Genomic DNA, 20,501 nt, shown 5'->3' with positions numbered 1-20,501 from the left:
AGCTGCTGTAAATGTTGCACTTGAACTATCTGTATTCTTTGAGAATGAACCGTCCATAGGAATCCAATCCATAACTTTAACAGGAAAACATAAAGCCTCGTTTGTATAATGTTCTACAAGTTCTGTATAAATGTTAGGGTCTAAAGAGAATGACTTTGGATGAATGAAACATTCATTAAAATCCATCTTTGTTCGAAATAGTTGCTGGGTTACAGTTGTAATAGTAACTGTTCCACTAGCTTCTATTGCCTTCGTTATCATAGTGAATGGTTCATTCCATGGAACAAATTTATTTGTCGGTGGATTTGAATCTGAAGCAAATGCAACTTTAAGAGTTGGATTGAAAGCAATGATATCATTTACAGATATAGATGTGCATTGTAATGCGTCGCTACTGAACTTTACTTTAAGCTGAATGTTACCAGCAAATGCAGGAATAAATCGAATAGCTTCTAATGGTAAAAACTTTCTAACAGGAATTCTTAAACGAAGCTTAAAATCAAATGATTTTCCTGCTGTAATTGGACCACTAACAATTTGTCCTGTTCTGCATGTTCCCGAACGACTCCATACATCTTCATGTCGAGTCTTTGAGAAAACATCTACTTTCTTTATTTGTTCGGTAGTTTGTGAGTTTGAAGTTATATATGCTTCTTCTCTTGCGTTGTCTTGAGAATATACGATACGACCATTTGCAAGGATTTGATATCCAGCAACTGCATAGAAAGCGTCATCGAAACCAATCCAAAATCCTGGTGGGTTTGTTTTATTGGAACCTGAACCAATTTCTTTATCTACAATAAATTGACCTTCCATTTTATACGTAATGAATGTATTGTAAAGGTCCAACATATTTTCACCAGGAGGTGAGAGATTGAATGTTACCCATGTGTTATCTTTAGCAGTTCCAGGTTGTGATGGAATCTTTGCGTCAGAATATTTTCTATTAGCGTCACCAATTTGAACTGCATTGTCTATGATATCGAAATATGAGCGAATCTGATGAATATGCTCTGCTGGAGTAAATTCGTTTAACTGTTCGTTCTGCATGTATTTACTTCGGATAAAAATATCTATTTACTTCATTATTCTCACTCTTCTTCTTGGCATTCGTGGTGGAAGTTGTTTCTTGACATTTTCAATGAACTGTACATTCTCTTTTGTCTCAACTTCTTTCACTGGTGGGTCAGGGTTCTTTGACTCGGTTTGCTTTTCAATGAAATTCACGAACTTTGCAATAAGCTCTTGGTTCGTTATTGAAAGAACATCTGGCTTCTTTTCTTCTTGTTCTATTGACTTTTCAGTTTGAATAGAAGGTTTTATATGGGCTTCACCCTCGGTGCCATGCACCTTAATGTTGTCGCTCTCTGCATTCGCTAATGGAACCTTTCTTTTTCTTACGTATATTTTACCATCTTTACTCTGACTTACATAATAGAAAGGATGTTGTATTCCTCTTGCGTCATTTAATATAATAGACTCTCGCTCTGATTTTGACAAGCTCATTTTACATCGGTTAAAGTTTTAATTTTGTTTTTTTATCTGCAGTCAAATGACTCAGACAAGTCATATGGACAAGACCCAAGGGGTCATAGATGTTGAAGCATTGAAGAAAGAAATTCGCGAGCAAATTTTATCCGAACTGAAGGAACAAAAACAAGAACAAAAGCCAGAGAGACCAAAGAGAAAACTTAGTGAAAAACAACTAGCTGCATTAGCTGCTGGAAGACAGAAGAACCCACGTTTGCTGGCGAAGAAAGCTAGAGAAGAAGCTGAAGCAAAAGCTAAAGAAGCTGAAGCAAAGAAAGAGTAAATGGTTTATTTTTATCCGAATTAAATGTATAGACAAATACCTTTATCTGTTGCGTTCAGTAGTGAAAACCCTGACGTCAAAATAAAGGGGAACAGAGTAACGTTTAAGTTTCCAACAGACTGGATTGTGAACATAAATGAAGAGAAGTACATTGGCATAACATCTATGTATATAACACGTGCATTTAGGAAAGTTGACTTTATACTTCAAGTCGAGATAGAAAATGACGAACAGTCTTTAAGTGTCCAAAACATTCACATATACAAATACTTTAAAGACGATACAACATTGTTGCAATGTATGATTTCATTTAATGAAATGTTCGAGAAAAAGTTTAACATTGAAGTACAAACTTTACAGCCTTTACGTGAGTTTCTTGCACAACTGAAAGAAGAAGGTAGTCAGCCACAACTTATAGACTTTCATTATGAATTTAATGAAAATGAAGATGGAACACATGACTGTCAGTTTGTTATATATTCACCATTCAATGAAGTAGCTAAAGAGAAAGAAAATCCATTACGTATAAGATTTCAAATCTCTGAACCAAGTGATGATTTCAAGAATGTTTTCAATTATGATGCAATGCTTCCGAGGAAAAATGAATTTTCAAAGATTGTAACACCTGGCATTTGGGATAGAAAGCAAGCTATTCTTTTCTCTAATAGCCAAAGGCGTTGAAAATGAGTTCATTGGTCATACAAGAACTTCACCACTTCCTAACCCTAAATACTATAAATTAACTGGCTTCAATCGTGAGTTTTGGATAGACATGTTCTCCACTCATGACCATAACTGCCCAGTGTTCTTACCTCCAGACCATAAGGACTGTCTCTACATTGAAGCACAACTCTTAAACTCTACCATCGCAGTATTGTAAATGACCACATGGCTTCGCCCTTGCGCTAGCGGCTTATTTTTATCATGAATGGTCTCACTGCTGACAAAAATAAATGACCTCAGAACTTCAACTTACGAATAAAGCTTGTTTTAGTCGTTATTGAGAAGTTAAAACTTTTCAGCAAAGCAAGGACTAGAAGACTTACATAAGTCAAATCCAATCTCTTGACCGTCATAAAGTGCTTTATATAACTGCATAACACTGAACTCAGAGTCTTTGTCAAATTTTCCTTGCGGAACCATTAAACCTTTATCTTCATCATAGAAACACTGAACAGAGTCAGGAAACATTTCATTAGCGGTTAAAGCAATAACATCTTGCTTCACGCCTTTCATTCTGCAGTGAAATGCAACTTCATTTAAATCGTTAGTGAGTAAGTCTATGTAGGTCTTCTTTCCACAAAATATTGACTTGTATGCTAAACTTTGTTTTCCAGGTGTTATTTCTGCGAAGTCGCTATGAAATTGACCTAATGTTTTACCAATAAGTTCTCTACCGTATCTCTTCTTAAATTCATGAGCTAAACGTGGTATGTCTTCATTGTAAATGTGCATCGAATCTGTATCCTGATAAAATGCTTTTAATCCTAAGTCTTCAATCGTGCAAAACACTTCATTCATAATACGTTTTGACATTGATAGAATATTTACACCAAGTGGACAGAAGTTAAAGTGTCTGCAAATGCTTTTCGTTAGCTTGAAAATAGTTTTATTCTGAACCATCCAAACCTTCGAACTTCACTATATGGTTGTAGTTTCTGATGGCATATCTTATAGCATCTTTGTCATCTACTATGGTTATTTTTGACTCAATAGGAGATAGAATAGTTTTGCCATAAATACTGTTCAGAATGAGCTTTATATTTTCTTGCAAAGGATTTCCTTCTTTCTTATACTTTAACCTTAACTCAAACAACTTCTTTACTTCATCTCTTATTCTAATATCTCTGTTTCCATCGTAATAGTATCCTTGCAACACTTCACATTTGACACCTTGATATTTTATGAGGTCTTGTAATGTTATATGGTCAACATACATTAAACAGCAAGTGTTTGAACTTCTGGGAACGTTAAGTTCTGGATTTAGTTCAGGGTCACAAACTATTAAAGGAAAGTGTCTATGTATTCCAATCTCTGTTATCTTAATGAGAACAAAGAAGCCAGACATAAACTTTTCACCAATGGGTTCCTTTTGGTCGTCATCGAATAAATGTCTCATGAGATACTCTGTGCTTAACATCTCATCCTTCAATACTTTTGGAATTCCTTCTAAAGTATAAAGTCTTGCTATAGCTGATGGATATAATGAAACAGCGTCGAAGTCAGCAATGAGTTTCTTTTCGCTCTTTTGTTTCATGTTATCTGACAACATACATCTTCCACCTTGAATGCATCTCGAAATAAATTTCTCTTGGTTTATTTGAGAGGTCATAAAGATTTCCATTCGGAAGTACACTCTTTCTCAAATAATTTGTTAGCAATTGAACAAATACTAACGTAGTCATAAACGTTTAAATCAAACTCTTTCAATAAGTCATTGCGGAACTTTACAAAACCTTCTCTTAAAATTCTTACATCTTGTTTGCAGTAAAACGTGCTATATTTTTCTAAGTCGAAGTGGTTCTCATCTATTCTGCAACCTTTGATGGAATCTATGTTCTTCATAAATGTATCTGCATCCTTGACAAACTTACATGCTTCAGAAATGACACCAGTTCTGTTGTCATTTGCTAACAAAGTACTGCTGTAGTAGTTGTATGGAAATACTTCTTTCGGTCCTGTTTGTAAGTTAAACATAGCAGGAAATAGTTTAAGCTTCTTATTTATAACACTGTAAGAGTCTTTTATAATAATTGCCCTTCCTTTATATAAACCAGTTATTTGCATTGTTCGTGAACCTTTAATGATGGGAGTTCCTTTCACTTCTGTCATGTGTCTTAAGATGAAGTTTATGTCATAGCTGAGGTTATGGAAATATATTAAACTCTTGTCAGGAAGTCGTTCCAAAAATTCTGTTGCACAGTTCTGACCCCAAATGCTTTCACTCACTGAACCATCTTCACTGTCGTAACATATGTTAAAAGCTTTATGAAAGCCATCGGTACTACACTCAAAGTCAGCAAAGAAAACGTGCTCAGGAATGAACTTGCACTTATTTTTATTTACTTCTTTTGACTCTGCTTTCTTCTTCAGTTGTACACAATACTTTGGAGCATATGTCAAATCTTTAAATGGTGCAAGGTTCTGTTTATATAAGTCAGTCGTATATGTGAAAAGTTCTCCATAAGAAATAGGTTCGAAATATTTGCACTCCCACAATGTTTTCATAACATCCCATAGCGGTGTAGTTCTATCATAACGAACTACATATTTGTTCTCTCTCATTGTATATATTTTCATCTGTTTTTCAATGTTCATTCCACCACACTCCTTCAAGATTTCTTTGTAATTTCTGACGAAGTATGTTGTCATTGGAAGTCTTTCGTTTAGCATGTAGTGGTCTTCAACAAGAAGTAGGTCAATAGTTCGAACAGTTTCACATTCTTTTGGTATGTATCTCTTTATTTCATTATATCTTGAGTCATTGAAATAACCAATGGTAACATTAAATGCTATACCTGTTGCGTCAGAAATTTCTTGTACTTTACTTTGAGGAAAGTCTCTAACACGAATGACTTCTCTCATGTGGTCAATAGTTTCTTCATTTACTCCAGCCTGAATGCAAGCATAAACGAAACAATTGTCTTCTGTCATAAGTGTTGCAGTTCTTTTGTTCAGTTCATTGAAGATTTGGTAGCGTTCAAGATTTATAGGTAACGTGCAAAGATACTTCCAGAACTGACCGCTTCTCTTCTTATAAAACTTCTTTTCACCATTATCTTTCCAAAAGCTTTCTATAAGTGCTGGGTTTCCTGTTTGCTTAAGAGCTTCCAAAATGGCTTTCTGGTCATTTGTCAGTGTGCTTTCATCTCTATATGGTCTCTTTTTTGGTTTGCCTTTTTTACATCTGACATCGTTAAGCCTTCATATTCTGTTAAATCATACATCTTTATTTCAGTAAGATTCTTTATGTTTGTCAAGAAGAAGTCATAGTGCATTTCAACAATACCTGCGGCATTTGCTTCTATCTCTGATATAAAGTTCTCCTTCAAGAGCTGATGTAGTAATGTTCCAATATTATTGAGGTTTTAACGTAGAACATTCATACTTTCCACCAAGTTTATAACATACCATCCATCTTTGTTGGGAGTTTATTTTAATCTTCTCTAAGAGTCTCATGAAAACCTTACCGAAATGTTTGTGTAAGTAGTCTCTGTTTGGTTCATCTAAAGATTCGATGTTAAAGTCAATGAGTCTATTGCCTGTCTTAACATTCCTCTTCCTATTCTCTTCATCTTTCTTTAACCATCTCTCACCTTCTTTTGGTTTGTCGTCAATGGAACGAATGACATCGTTAGCTTTGCGAACTTGTTCTATAGCACTTTTAAACATCTCTCTTCTCTGTTGTTTCAGTGTGTCGTCTCTTCTTCTTGTTTCACCAACGTTTGCATTTGTTATGTCAAACATCTCACGCCTTACTTCATGAGAAAGAGCTTTACGAGTATGACCAACGTTCGCATTTGTTATGTCAAACATCTCACGCCTTACTTCATGAGGTATTGAACGTCTATGATATAAGTCAATAGCAACGTCATTTAAAGGAAATGCTCTTGCATTTATGAACTCATGAATTCTATCATAAGTTATTTCACCATTGTAGTCATTGAGAATGTCAGCGAGTGCTTTTTTGTTTGTCGCGTAATGTTTTGCAACTTCTATGTTAGCTTCTGTTAGAAGTTGTTTTATTTCCGAGTGTTCTAACTTAGACAACTTCCGATACATCTTTAGTAGGAAATAAAAAATATTTTTTGAAAAAATTAGATTAGATTTTTTAAAGTTATTTTTCAAAATAATTTAATATTTTTATTTTAATGAAACACATGCAAGATTGCAAGTTCTTTTCATACAATGCTCTCGCTACTGTCATCAAGAATGAGTTCAATGGTGCTTCAAACGTTAATGTTATCTTTAACAAGAAGTTTGTGAAAGAATCTAAGTTTGGTCAGTATGTCAGACCATTAGCTATTGTCATTGACCGCAAACGTTATACTTCACAAGAGTTAGCAGTAGTTTTGAAACAAAAGGGTTTCTTCGTGAATGTCAAAGATACTCATTATACTGTCATAAAGAACTCTAACATTGACTTCTTCAGTATTGCTATGAATCTTTCCGAACAGAAAGAATATAAGAAGGGTGAAACAAATGTGAAATATTATCCTTCATCTCTGAAGACAATAACGAACAAAGCTGTTATACAGAAATTCTTACCAAAGGTTGAAGAAGCTTCTATTGACATTGACGAAGGAAGTGAAATGGTTGAAGAAATAGACCCTGAAGCTATTTAAGCAAAAATATATTTTTGAATAACTGATGGTGTCACCACGTCACCATGTCACCAGGTTAATTAACTTCTCTGAAAAATGATGACAACATGACATTTTGACAATACAGCAGGATTAATGCAAAAATGAATGTTATCGTTTATGTTATCGTTAATGTTATCAGTGTCGAACATAATTGACATGGAGCATTTATGTTATCGTTAATGTTATCGTTAATGTTATCGTTAATGTTATCGTTAATGTTATCAGTGTCGAACATAATTGACGTAGGATTCATGACTTCTTCGTAAATGAGTGTAAATATAGCACAAAAATATATTTTAGGTGAAGAGGTGAGATCTCACCCGTTTTTTCACCTCTTTTTTCACCTCATTCTCTCTTCGTTAATGTTGTCGTGACTTCATAGTTAATGTTGTCGTGACTTCATTCTTCCTCTTTGAAGTTATCGAAATATTCTGTTATTTTTTCCTTCAGTAATGTAAGTCTTCTTTGAATGTAAGTATTGTGCAACCTTTGATGTCATAGTGTGTTTGAGGAAGAGTATTTTTGACAATTTCCTTTATTTGCTCATTCGGTGTCATTGAAATCGGTAAGTTTTTCACGATAGAACCAGTTTCTGTCAGATTTATATATTTTAGCTAAGTCATAAAAGCTCTTGTTGTTTCTTCTGACTAAATGCAACATAACCATATCTTTATCTTCTTCTTTCTCCAATTCTTCAGTATATATCATATACCTATAACTCTTTTCCTTTCCTTTTGGTACTGAACGTGGTATTCTTTTCTGTATGCTTTTGTCTTTGGATTCAATGACTTCATCTTTTGCTTTATATAGTTCATCTAACATCATGAAAATATAACAAGCATAACGAGGTGAAGCCCACATTGCTACAGCGTTTACTAAAAGTCTATGAACATAATAACCTTTCAAACAAGGAGCCAAATTCTTGCGATTTTCATACGGAATCTCTTCATTCTGCAAAGCAATCATATGAGGAAATTCTTCTAAAAGTTCTTTTGTCTGTTGGTTTTCAAACCAATGATATGCTTGCTTTGTAGAACGAAGAGCATTCATTATACTTTGCATTTGGTACATATCGTCTTTGACTGAACGAATGAGACGTAACTGTTTGTTATACTGTATGTACTCGTATTCTTCATTTATGGCTTCATGAACGATAGCAGTTGTTGTGTTCTCTGATGTTGACATTACTGTCTTTACATACAAGATAAAAATTTTTGTTAGGAAAAAATTAGCGTTATTTTCTGACTTTCACAAAAGACAAAAATAAACGCTTTACATGTATTTTTCAGCAACTTCGTCAAATAATTTTATAGCTTTATCTATCTCATCTACTTCAAACGTTTCTTTACCTTTTATGGGAGCACCATACATTTTCTCAAACTTTTCGAGTAGTTCTGTTTCTGCGGCTCTCATATCATTAACGAACACAACCTTGACTCTATTGACTGTACTGTCATATCTTTGAGTTATATTATATGTTCTTCCTATCTTATATCTCTTTGTATTGAAGTCCTTCGGTTTCTGAACGATGTAAAGTAAGCCTTCACTGCAACGTTCCGTATCGAATGAACCATAAGTTATGAAGTTATATCCAACAACAGGGTCAATCCACAGAAGAATTATTGGTATAAGACTTTTGTCAATGAGATATGCTGTAGTTCCATAGAATCTTACCGATATCATGAGCTCAGGATTTCTTGTCAAAATTTTCTGAGTAGAAGCAATTCTAACCCAGTCCTTTGTTTTCTTTCCAGAAGGTGTTATAATGTCTGACAAAGAATATTTGTTGTATTTCTTACAGTATCTTACGTTTAAATCACCAATTCTAACCAGTTTGGTGTCATTGTCAATCTTTCTTACTGTTTCAAACTCAATGTTTGACATTACTGTCTTTACATAAAAGATAAAAAAAATAAATAAAAATAAAACTAACTTTATTTTTATCTTTTATGAAAATTCATGAAATTTAGTCATTTTCAGCAAAAATAATGTTTAGGTGAATAGGTGAGATCTCACCCGTTTTTTCACCTCTTTTTTCACAAGCGTTTTACATGAATTGTACGATGTATATTTGAAATCCTAAACAATTTCGTAGCTTCTATTTCTTCTTTTAGTACATCGAATGTTTTAATCATGCCGAAAGTCTCTTTATATTTCTTCTTGACGTCAGACAGAAGGAAATCTTCTGCTGTTGAATAGTTTTTATTAAGAAATGTTAACATATCCATTTTATCTTCTGCTGGCTTTTCTGTTTCTTTCTTTAAGTCTGCATAGTCGTTTCGCATTCTTTCTATCTCTTTGACTGAGTAGTTATATTTTCTTATTGCTGCTTTACATTTTGAACATTGCGGCATCATTTTTGCGTTATACATTGAAATAAAACCAGCTAGAACAACTAAGGCGTCAATGGTTTTCTTTAACTCAAAAGCTGCTGGTTTTATCTGTTCATTCCATACCTTACCTCTTCTATCTTTATCTCTTATCTGCCATACACATTTTGCAACTAATGAAACAAAGTTGTCGTATGTCTTAAATTCTTCGGATTTGTAAAGGTCAGAAATATTTTTATAAACCATGTCGCAATCTTTGTCCATAACTTTATGGTTGCAATGATATCCTAGAAACTCATAGTTTACCTTTCGTATGAACTTCTTTATTTCTACCGAGTCAGTTGCTTTGACTTCAATTTCGTCAAATTCGGGAATGGTTAGTTTTTGTTGCTGAATTTCAGGTAGTTTAGGTAAATGGTCGATGAGGTCCTGCATGTCATAAAGATATTCTTCATTTTCTTCATCCTGTGCGGTACAGTCTAAATTACTTGTTAAAAGTTCTTGCTTTATCTTCTGGATTTTTGTTTCGAAAGTATACGAAGAAGGAATGAAGTTTTTCATCTCTACCAACATTGACGTAGGATTCATGACTAGCGAGTTTGGTGCTGTAGTTGTGGCTTGAATTGTTGTTGTGCCGATTGTTGAAATCATATCTTTTATACAAAATAAAAAAAATAAATAAAAATAAAACTAACTTTATTTTTTCTATCTTAAGGAAATTCATGAAAATTCATGAGGGTGAAAAAAGAGGTGAAAAAACGGGTGAGATCTCACCTCTTCACCTAAAATATATTTTTGGTGTAAATTTATGATAAAAATAAATGGTACCATTAATGATATCATGACTGTTCTCATTCATGTCTGATTTACATCTAATGAAAAAGTTTAGAAGAATTTTCTTATTCTTTCCGGCTTATTTTTGTCTTTCCAGTACTCCCGCTCTAATGGTCCCAGATGTGTTGACTTTGACTCTCTCAAGTTCTTAGATGGTATAACATCTTCAACGCCTCCTTCATATCTTACTTTATAAGTGTCATCGTTTATGTTATAGCCAAGTATTTCAATAACCACTCCTCGCTTTGCTTCGTCAATGGTTTCAGCAAGTTTGCCATTACTACTTTCAACTAATTTATGTCGAGGGTAAAACGCAATAGAGTCGTCAGCAGCTTTTATAAGATATCCATTACCTTGCGTAGAGTCTACGATATAATAGTTTCTACTTAACTTAAACGTTTCTTTGTCAACGGTTTGTCGTCAAGAACTACACGAACTTTTGTACCAGGAATGAGGGTAAATTGTGTTGAATTTCTGATATTTTGTGTTTGGCTTCGTTTCTTTTGTATATACTTTTTTCTTGTTGTTGTGTCATTGAATTTGGTGTATGTTCTGTTGTAGAATGTGTTGAGGAATTATATACTTCGAGAAAATGTTTCATTGTTTCTTCGGTAAAGTCTCGCTCTTGATTTAAATCTCTGAGCGTTCTTATGAAGCGGTTTATGATGCCGAGTATGTTATGGTTATGGTCTTCAGTAGTGTAGTGAGTTATGTTATGCTTAATGAGAAAATCTGTGTGATTTCATTGCTGAGGTATGCACTGTCTTGGTCTGATGTTAAAGTACTTGGGCTATGTTCTGCTACAAACTTTTGTAAAACTCTTAACACTTCACGAGTTCCTTTATTTTTCATTATATACGCAAAAAGCTTTACGAGTGTTAACATTAATGAAGATGAGGAATGGTTTATGTCCTCCTTTTCTGCTTTGAATGAGAGTGTCAAATTGGTATGCGTCAGGAGTGTTGGAGTAAATTGGTAAAAAGTAGTCGTAAGGATTTATTTTTGTTTGATGTACAACATTTTTGTCAAAGAACTTTTTAACTTCAGCTCTGTTAGTAAATCCCGAACTCTTTGCAGCTTCATTGAACTTCTTAAATGACCTCCATGGATGTTGTTCGAATACTTCTTTCAAGCTCATTTATGTAAAGTTAAAGATTTCATTGAACGCGGTAAGCCTAGATCCTTTGAGTCAAGGCTCAAGTGTGTTTATTGAACGCGTACCATGCGAATATAGTCACAAATGGTGGCATATAATCTGCACCCGAGCCTGTTGGATTTGTTGTGAAAGTGTGTGAATGATTTCCTCCTGGTTCAGTTGGTCGAAAAGTCTTTTTTGCCGAATGGTTATAATCTGGAGATAAAACGTCATTGCCAGCACAATATTCTGAGTTGTATAATGGATGGTCTCTTAATGAGTGACTATGGTCACCAGAAAAGTTTGTAGTTCCTGTATGAGTGTGCGGTGGAAGGTTTGCTTCTTTAATTTTCTTCGAACCACCTGTTTGATTTGAAGAGTTAGCACAGTATAAGAATTTGTCTACAATCTGCTGCCATGTACCAAAACCCAGAACTGTTGCTGGATTTGTTGAGTTCATTGATGTATAAATAGAACCAACAGGATATAATTTCGAAGTATTTCAGTCTTTAATGTTTGAAGCTCTGTTTTGTCAGCTTTCTTATCTAACATTGCTGGTAGTTCGTATGCTTCAAAGTTTCTGGCATGATCTTCGATATTCCTGCAACTCTTATCTAAATTGTTAAGAGTATCTTTTACGCTTGTACTCGGATTCTCTAAAGGTGCATTTGAACCCAAATCATAGTTCAATATTATGTCGTCTGCTCTAACAGTAGTGAAGGATTTATGTGTATGTTCTTTGTCAGCTTTACTATCTAACATTGCTGGTAGTTCGTATGCTTCAAAGTTTCTGGCATGATCTTCGATATTCCTGCAACTCTTATCTAAATTGTTAAGAGTATCTTTTACGCTTGTACTCGATTCTCTAAAGGTGCATTTGAACCAAATCATAGTTCAATATTATGTCGTCTGCTCTAACAGTAGTGAAGGATTTATGTGTATGTTCTTTGTCAGCTTTACTATTTAATGTAGCTTGAAGTTCATTTATATCGGAGATATTGTGTTTATGAGATTTACAAACTTTGTTCATTGCTTCGAGTTCAACTTTGTCAGCTTTACTTTTAATAGCATCTTCAAACGTTATTTTTGATTTAACTCTCAAAGTAAATCTTGGTTCAACTAATACACCGTTAACAGAGAAAGTAGAGGCATAAATTTCATCGTTATAACTAAATGCTTCTGGTGCTTTACCCGTGTCATACTGTACAGTACAGCTTATGTCATAACCTTTAGCACGAATGTATTTATATCTTCTTTCATTAACATCTTCCGTCTTCACTTCATCACTTCGTGTTAAATATCCATGGTAGTCCGTTATAATCTGTTCGTCTGAACTTATATAATGAACATGGTTTTTATCTGCCTTACTATCTAATTTCTCTTCTATCTCATTCACTTCTAATTCAACTCTTCCGCCAGAACTCTTATTATCATTAATCTTTTTCATTAATTCGGTAATTACGTCATAAAGACTATATTCTGTTTTCGGTTTTGTAAATAATGAGTCAAAATTTCTTTTCATCATTACATCACTGACATTAATGATATCGCCAATTCCTTTTTCATTTATTCTCTTCATTAATTCTGCAATAATGACGAATATATAATCTGTTAATTTATTCTCTTCATCAAGGGTTATAGAATGATTTGAAATTGAATCATTAACACCTCTAAATAAATCAATAACTTCAGGATACACGTTTTTAATGTCTCGAATAACCCGACCAGTATCCTGTTGTTCATGTTCTTCGTTCCCGTCGTTACGTGGTTTTATATCTCTAACCATCATCAACGCAGCCATAACAGGAGGGTTTGTTGCTATCTGTTCGAAAATCCGTCCGTTATGTACGGTATATCTAAATAATTTCTTTGTGTTTGTTAAAACATTTGAAACAAGTCTTTTAAAACCATCTACAAAATTTCCTGTTTCACCTAATGTTCTTGCAGCATTTACAAGCTCACCCATTCCCGCTTTTGACCCCAAAAACGTCCATATTGCATTTATTTCACTCTGTATAGTTGTCCATTCAGCGAAACTAACACCCGCATTCGCTAAGCTGAAAATGAAATTCAGTGGATCGAACTTAATTCCACCTTCTTTTTCAATTTCAACGAACTCACTAACATGAGATTTTAAATATTCTTTCGTTAAAATTGTTTTCCCCGATGTTATGTCATTAACGAAACTATCACCGTCAAAAGTTAACGAATTCAATTTCGTCGTTGATGCTTTTATTTCATACACCGCTTTATCGATAGTTTTTGGCTCACCTTCTTTAGAAGCATATGAAACATTAATGAATGAATTATATGTATTCATGAATGAATTAAAATCAATGATTTTCATTAATGACGCCTTTAATGATTCATTTACTGTCGAATCCCTTAAAGTAATTAATGAACTGTCATTTATGAAAGGTACACTGCAAACCGTCGAGTTTGGATCAAATGCTGTAGTTGGTGCAGGAATATTAATGATATAAGTCATTAAATCATTAAGTGACGTAAATAATGTTGTCGTTTTTGATTTAATTTCTTTAGCATCTGTTATATATGGTAATTTTATTTCTGTAGTTTCTGAATTAAAGATATTCGCTAAAATGTTTTGTAAACTGTTTTGAACAGCTGTGTAAACCGTTGAATCCGGAACTCTTACGATTTCACCGTCCTTAATAAAAGGCATTGCACATGGTGTAGTGCTTGGGTCAAATCTTTCGGGATTATAATTCAACATATATTCTAACGCTTCATATACAGACTTATATACTGTTGTGTCGTTCTTCATGACAACTTCACCATTTACAATGAATGGCATAGTACATGGAGTTAAAATAGGGTCAAACTTTTCATAGTCCTTCCATGTTATGTATTTCTCGGTATTTCCATCACTGATAACAATATATTTGTCAGTAAGTGTGAGAGAGTATTGACCAAAATATAAACGTTTAGCTCTGTCAGCTTCATACGCATATGCAGCTATACTCATATTTTAATGAGAATAAAATGTTGTTCTATTTGCAAAGTACAGACCCAAACGAATACGGGACAGTAAAGCTACAAACAAACTTAGGTCTACAGAATGAGCCACTTGCATTCAGAATGGTTGACTTTAATACTATTGCTTCATTCGTTATAACAGATGAAACAGATTTCATGGAGATTGAAATAGATGGAAAGAAGCACGAAATAAGATTTCACAATAATGTAGAATATAAGATGGAAACATTAGCTGGAGTGTTAAATGCTCTCATAAATACTACAATAAACAAGGATAACGAAGAAAACTTAATGAATGTTAAACTTATTGCAGGAGTTTTGAAATTCAGTTATGTGAAGGAGTTTAAGATACCAAGAATGAGTCATAGAGTACAACTTCTTTTGGGTGCATACCATATGACATTTCCTTTGAAAAGTGTTGACAAAACGATTGAGATGAAATCTGTTCCATACGTATGTTATGGTAATTGTTTATACATTGAGTCTAAAATAGCTAATGTCACAGGTATTTCAGGAGTTAATAGTAAAGGTTCAGTAGAATATAAATCCTTCTGTTATGCAGTCAATTCAATGTTCATTCCAAACGTTCCTGTCATAGCAACTCATTTAGGTAAATGGGTTCGCATTAGTCCTCATAATTTGAAAGACATGCAATTCAGACTTGTTGACTTTCAAGGAGAGCCTGTAGAACTGAAGGCACCAGTGCGAATGACTGTTGAAGTTGACTTTTTAGAAAATATTAAATGCAACAGCTTACAAGAGAACTCAGAGCTAAAAATATAAAGTATGAATGTTATGTATTAGGTCATGAACTTTGGTTGTTGCTGTTTGATGAAACAAATGAGTTAGTTATGTCAGTCAAGAGAACAGAAAAATATTGTGTTAGTGAAAACTGCACCAAGTCAATAAGATTAGGTTTGCATTATGAAGATGAGTTCGATACTGTTGAAGAAGTTTTGGATAGATACTATAAGTTGCTTTAATTTACTAAAACATATTTCAAACAAAGCTTATAGTAAGTAGATAGTTTTGTATACTCGTTCGAATATTTATACTTAAACTCAACTCCTGTAGTTCCTGGTGTTTCAATGATGCGGATGTTACCTATTTTCATGAATAGTGGAGTTTGACCACAGCATTCGATTTCAGGGTCGAGATAGTCAATGACACATTGTTTCCCTGTTATTCGTGATATAACATTTTCAAGGTCCTCCTTTGTTAGAATTATTTGGTTCTTACTTATAAGATTTATCAAAAGCTTCTTATCGTCTTTGAGTAAAATTGTTTGGTATAACTGAAGAAGGTAATGGTCTACGTTATCTGAAGGATTTGTTTGAACATTTGTGTAAGGGTTGTCGTTGGCTTCTCTTGAAAGAATTTGGTCCAGTGGTGGATACTCTAACTTAACATCTGATGTAGCGTTAGCGTTTGAAGCTGTGTTTAAATTCACGGATTTCAGCTCTGGTTCTTTTTCTTTCAAACACTCTGAACTATAGTTCTTTATGACAATATTGTTTGTCGTTCGTGAGTCAACATTTGATGTTGGTTCAATTGGAACATTAACAGCACCAGCTAAGATGGATTTGCTTCTCATTTCAGATAGAATAAAAACCTTTTATATGTATGAAATGAACAATATACTCGACAAGGGTTTGAATGTAAAGCTAACGAATGAAAATATTGTTGAATTCACTGAGACAGGAGCTGTGTATAAAGATGTAGAACTACTGAACAAAAGAGCAAAGGGAAGAAGCAGGAATATGAACAAAGGGTGGAAGCCTATAAAATTTATGTCAATGATGGCTCAGGAGGTTCAAACATAAAGTATGCAGAAAGTTATAGAGTTTATGCTCTCAAAGGTGAAAAGCCTTCATTTAAGAACAGCTATTCTAACGCATATCCTCAAAAGCTAACGGATGGGGAAGTGGATGATATGAATGACAGCAAAAATATTAACAGAAATGGCGACAGAGATGCATGGAATTTGTTTACCATCAGTCAATTGAAGGTTAAACTTTAAAACAATGTTGGTCGTTCCCATGGAATATTTTTGACTTTAATGGTATTAGTCATGATATGAATCTCAAGGTATGAACGAGGAGAGATGAGAGACTTATATGCTTCCCAAATTTCTTCAAAAGGTAATGTTATACCTGACTGTTTCCAAATGAGTTCAATGTCATAGCGTGAGAAACCTTGAAAGATAACGAAGTCAGTTATGAGACGTTTTATGTTTAAAGCAAGGAAACGCCATGTTTGCATAAGTATTGCTACAGTTAAATGGTAATGTCTGACTTTAGTATGATGTTAGCTAATGGTGAGTCTGGTTTTGACACTAAACCTTTTCCGGCGAAGTCGTCACAAACGAGCAGAGTGTTTGAAGGATACTTTTTGAAGGGGTATTTTGAAAGTTTTGATAGAATGTAGTTTGTCAGTCGTTTCATATCGTAAACTCCTGAGTACTGACGTAAGTGGTGTTTGTCAATAATTCTTTCCATCTCTTCTGAAGTCTTTTGCATTCCTGACTGTATGAACTCTACAATAGCATAATATTTTCTCTTACGTCGAATGTAACGTTGAAGAAATTCAATGAGTTCGCTATCTGGAACTTTAACGACAGATGCTTGAACTTTACTCATGAATGTTTTCGCTGTTGAGTCCATAGAGTCTGAAGTTGCTGATATAATGATTTGGTCATAGTAAGAGTCGTTTCCTAAACGCTCTGTTATGAGTATATGACGAATGAGGTTAAATGTCTTACCTGAACCCATCTTTCCACAATAGAAATAAACACCATTTGAACAGAACTCATAGTCCTTACTGAAAGGAAGAATGAGAGAAGAGTTAAGTTTGTCTGTAGTTTCATTCATGTCTTCATCTACATCATGTATTAAATGCTTCATTTTATCTCCATTAAAAATGCAAGTCAGAAATATTCAGAACATAGCACCGAGTCTAACTGACAAGAGTATAAAGATATACTATGAACATGTTATGATGAAACCAACCAAAATTCAAGAAAGTCAGTATACTTATGAATATCCAAGACACTGGGTAGAGTATGTAGGAGGTGAGAAAGCTATTGAAATCAGACAAGTTAGAAGTATTCCAGCAGGAAGGACAATATTATTGAAGAACTTTAATGTTTTGAGGTATAATGATGAAACAAAGAAGCAAGATAGTTTTCCTGTTGCTGTGTATGTAAACTTAGATACAGGAGATGACATGAAAGTTTTTAACACAAAGCTTCAAACGGTAGTGAGAGAACAACTTACTGCGGAAGGACATCCATTACCTTCAGAAAGTTACCATAGCATATAATTTTGAAATAAACTCAATAGATTTTAAAGTCGTCTCTGCAAAGAAGTCAGGTTTTACATTTAATGAAGGCAGATGTATATTCGAATGAAAAAACTTCAAAGCTATTGCATGGTTAGATAATGACGATTGCTTTAAGAAAATATTTAAATACAGTGACTCAAAGATGTCAATAGATGACCTTCGTGGAATGTTACCATCGACGTTTACACAGTAGAAGGTTCAGCAGGATTGCTTACAAGATTGTCAATTGGTGGTATTTGGTCTCGTGAGAACATTGTTATAAAATCCAGTATAAGTGAATTTGCTGAAGAATCTATATTATGTCTTTCAAACTATATGTATTCGCCACCGAAGCATTATAGTATAACAAACTTTGTCAGTAAGTTTAACATAAGACTTGTCGAACCTTCTTCAATGAAAGATGTTGTGCTACCTAAAGATGGAAAGGATGGACTCATTATTGAGATGATTTTAATAGCATATTAAATGAGCTTGTTCTTAAAAGGTCATTCATGATGAAATAACTGTTGTAGAAGATGTTAGCAATTGTTCAGACATTTTGAAGTGTATAGATGACATAAGAAAGAAGTTAGATAGACCGCAAAGCGGTGAGGGCGAAGCCCGTGAGAACGCTTATGTTTCATTGACTTTCTCCAGTAACGAGAACTTTTATGAGATAATATTGAAGAGAGATGATTTTAATATGGTGTAAATGGTAGCTTGGGCAGCTTTAGGCGCAATGGGAACAAAAGCATTAGCATTTGGAGCAAAAGCACTTGGAGCTTATGACGCAGTAAATAAAATGAGGTGAGGAAGGGTTTCGAAGACATTAGATGCAAATAAAGGGAAGATTGAGAGCTGGGTTGCAAAGAAGTTAAGATTAAATAAAATAGGGCTCATAAATAAAGCATCCAATTTGGTTGCGACTGAGTCAGAAAATGCTTTAGGAAAGGACGATGAGTTTGCAAAACACGCAAAAGACTTTAATGACCAGATGAAAGGTGAAACAATGCATTTAAATAGAGTCGATGGAACTAAAGAAAATGTTTCTTCTCTACCAGTAGTTTATCCATACGGACCTTATGGAATGTATGGAAACCCTTATGAACGACCATTTGACCCATTGACTGGTGGAAGTAATTGGTATCATTACGGACGAAGAAGAAAGACAGTCAAGTTGGAGACAGACGTGAAGAAAGCAACTAAAAAGAAACCAAGGAAGAGAGTTATAAAGCAATGAATTCAACAGGGTGAAAAAACAGGTGAAAAAAGAGGTGAGATCTCACCACTTCACCTAAATTTATTTTTGTGCTATGTTTTCATACGTGTGAGGGTGGTGATATCATTTATTTTTTATTTTATTTTTTAAAATTATTTTTATTTTATTTGGATGTAATGACAGAACAAAAGCAACTCATACAAATCAAAACATATAACAAACATATATTTAAACATTTATTCTTCCTTCCTGAGCATAACATGTTCTTTCAAATACATCCGAGACCAGTTGACTTTTCATTGACTGTGTATAAAGATAGAAATAGTTATATCATTAAACCATACGATGACGAAGGTAAGTTATGTAAATTGTACGTTAAGAAGTTAGAGAAAGTTTATGGCTTCAAGTATGACTACAATAGGGTTAACACTGATGATGAAGATATTGAGGAAAATTTATGAGAACATTAGTGAAGTTGTTAGTGAGAACGATAGTGAGGTGAAATTGTTGGCGGCTTTGTAAATATTTAAGGTTAAGTTAGTTTTTGCATCTATGTTGTAAAATATACGTTAACGGTTTTGTAAAGTGTCAAATTCACAAGTACTGGGTAAGGTGGAACGCAGTGCCACCATACCCAAGACTTGTATACTAACTAATAAAGTGTAGAATCCTATTGAAGCTTTTCATGACAAATGAAATCCTGAAAAAGATATTTCCAGATCTGACTGATCTTTAACTTGCCGTAGCTCCTTGATGCCGTAGCTCCATGCTGCAGCTTGACCTACTGTAGCCCCTTGATGCTGCTTGATTGTATATGTTGGCTTTGAATGATGCCGCTTGACCTGCCGTAGTTCCTTGCTGCAGCTTGATTGTAGATGTTGGCCTTGAATGATGCCGCTTGACCTGCCGTAGCCCCTTGCTGCCGTAGCTCCTTGCTGCTGCTTGATCGTAGATGTTGCCCTTAAATGCTGCCGCTTGATTGTATATGTTGGCTTTGAATGATGCCGCTTGACCTGCCGTAGTTCCTTGCTGCAGCTTGATTGTAGATGTTGGCCTTGAATGATGCCGCTTGACCTGCCGTAGCCCCTTGCTGCCGTAGTTCGTTGCTGCCGTAGCTCCTTGCTGCTGCTTGATCGTAGATGTTGCCCTTGAATGCTGCCGCTTGACCGTAGATGTTGCCCTTGAATGCTGCCGCTTGACCGTAGATGTTGGCTGTGAATGTTATCGCTTCAACCGCTAGCTCCTAACTGCCTCCAAACAGCCGTTTTGCTATGACCTCAATCACTTTTATTTATTATTTTAAATATTATTTAATTTTATTATTTGAATAGGCCAACTTATATTTGAGAAGCTCAATTTGAGACCACTTAATACATTGAAATATCATAAATATTGAAATATTAAAAAGTGTATTTCAAAATATTGAAATTATAAAAATTTATAATACTGAAATTGAGACAAATTAATAAATTCAATGTGTTTTTTT

The 20,501-nt window shown here is 34.3% G+C and overlaps 9 protein-coding genes and 6 pseudogenes across 15 annotated transcripts, besides 2 other annotated features; 3 read left to right on the top strand and 12 right to left on the bottom strand.

Moving 5' to 3' along the window:
• Positions 1-19,669: part of a mobile genetic element that runs on past the window's edge.
• TVAGG3_0236740 lies at positions 1,838-2,693 on the top strand (annotated as a pseudogene). Its single transcript has one exon. A coding segment is annotated over exon 1 (856 nt).
• On the bottom strand, positions 2,773-4,085 carry TVAGG3_0236730 (annotated as a pseudogene). The gene has a single exon. A coding segment is annotated over exon 1 (1,313 nt).
• TVAGG3_0236720 (organellar and viral DNA polymerase type B) lies at positions 4,408-5,398 on the bottom strand (the record flags this gene model as incomplete). Its single annotated transcript, XM_051227532.1, has 1 exon — positions 4,408-5,398. A coding segment is annotated over one exon (991 nt), but the record flags the coding sequence as incomplete, so codon positions are not given.
• TVAGG3_0236710 (organellar and viral DNA polymerase type B) lies at positions 6,040-6,595 on the bottom strand (the record flags this gene model as incomplete). Its single annotated transcript, XM_051227531.1, has 1 exon — positions 6,040-6,595. A coding segment is annotated over one exon (556 nt), but the record flags the coding sequence as incomplete, so codon positions are not given.
• On the top strand, positions 6,685-7,158 carry TVAGG3_0236700 (uncharacterized protein; the record flags this gene model as incomplete). Its single annotated transcript, XM_051227530.1, has 1 exon — positions 6,685-7,158. One exon carries the CDS (start codon positions 6,685-6,687, stop codon positions 7,156-7,158), a length of 474 nt encoding a protein of 157 aa, XP_051112516.1.
• On the bottom strand, positions 7,579-8,001 carry TVAGG3_0236690 (annotated as a pseudogene). The gene has a single exon. A coding segment is annotated over exon 1 (423 nt).
• TVAGG3_0236680 (organellar and viral DNA polymerase type B) lies at positions 8,552-9,063 on the bottom strand (the record flags this gene model as incomplete). Its single annotated transcript, XM_051227529.1, has 1 exon — positions 8,552-9,063. A coding segment is annotated over one exon (512 nt), but the record flags the coding sequence as incomplete, so codon positions are not given.
• TVAGG3_0236670 (organellar and viral DNA polymerase type B) lies at positions 9,216-9,866 on the bottom strand (the record flags this gene model as incomplete). The annotated part of the gene is made up of 1 exon (XM_001301905.2): positions 9,216-9,866. A coding segment is annotated over one exon (651 nt), but the record flags the coding sequence as incomplete, so codon positions are not given.
• TVAGG3_0236660 lies at positions 10,395-11,195 on the bottom strand (annotated as a pseudogene). Its single transcript has one exon. A coding segment is annotated over exon 1 (801 nt).
• On the bottom strand, positions 11,550-12,527 carry TVAGG3_0236650 (annotated as a pseudogene). The gene has a single exon. A coding segment is annotated over exon 1 (978 nt).
• TVAGG3_0236640 (uncharacterized protein) lies at positions 12,649-13,444 on the bottom strand (the record flags this gene model as incomplete). The annotated part of the gene is made up of 1 exon (XM_051227528.1): positions 12,649-13,444. A coding segment is annotated over one exon (796 nt), but the record flags the coding sequence as incomplete, so codon positions are not given.
• Positions 13,489-14,464, bottom strand: TVAGG3_0236630 (organellar and viral DNA polymerase type B; the record flags this gene model as incomplete). The annotated part of the gene is made up of 1 exon (XM_051227527.1): positions 13,489-14,464. A coding segment is annotated over one exon (976 nt), but the record flags the coding sequence as incomplete, so codon positions are not given.
• TVAGG3_0236620 (uncharacterized protein) lies at positions 14,482-15,258 on the top strand (the record flags this gene model as incomplete). The annotated part of the gene is made up of 1 exon (XM_051227526.1): positions 14,482-15,258. One exon carries the CDS (start codon positions 14,482-14,484, stop codon positions 15,256-15,258), a length of 777 nt encoding a protein of 258 aa, XP_051112512.1.
• On the bottom strand, positions 15,455-16,069 carry TVAGG3_0236610 (uncharacterized protein; the record flags this gene model as incomplete). The annotated part of the gene is made up of 1 exon (XM_051227525.1): positions 15,455-16,069. One exon carries the CDS (start codon positions 16,067-16,069, stop codon positions 15,455-15,457), a length of 615 nt encoding a protein of 204 aa, XP_051112511.1.
• TVAGG3_0236600 lies at positions 16,492-17,345 on the bottom strand (annotated as a pseudogene). Its single transcript has one exon. A coding segment is annotated over exon 1 (854 nt).
• Positions 19,015-19,669: a terminal%2Cinverted (terminal inverted repeat of Maverick-1C transposon ID:TVAGG3_0236590).
• Positions 19,670-20,501: the final 832 nt, after the last annotated feature.

The sequence above is a fragment of the Trichomonas vaginalis genome, chromosome IV (genome assembly GCF_026262505.1).
Source record: "Trichomonas vaginalis G3 chromosome IV, whole genome shotgun sequence".
In the NCBI taxonomy this organism is placed as follows: Eukaryota; Parabasalia; order Trichomonadida; family Trichomonadidae; genus Trichomonas; species Trichomonas vaginalis.
The sequence above is the reverse complement of the archived record's forward strand: the minus strand, read 5'-3'. Positions and strand labels throughout refer to the sequence as shown.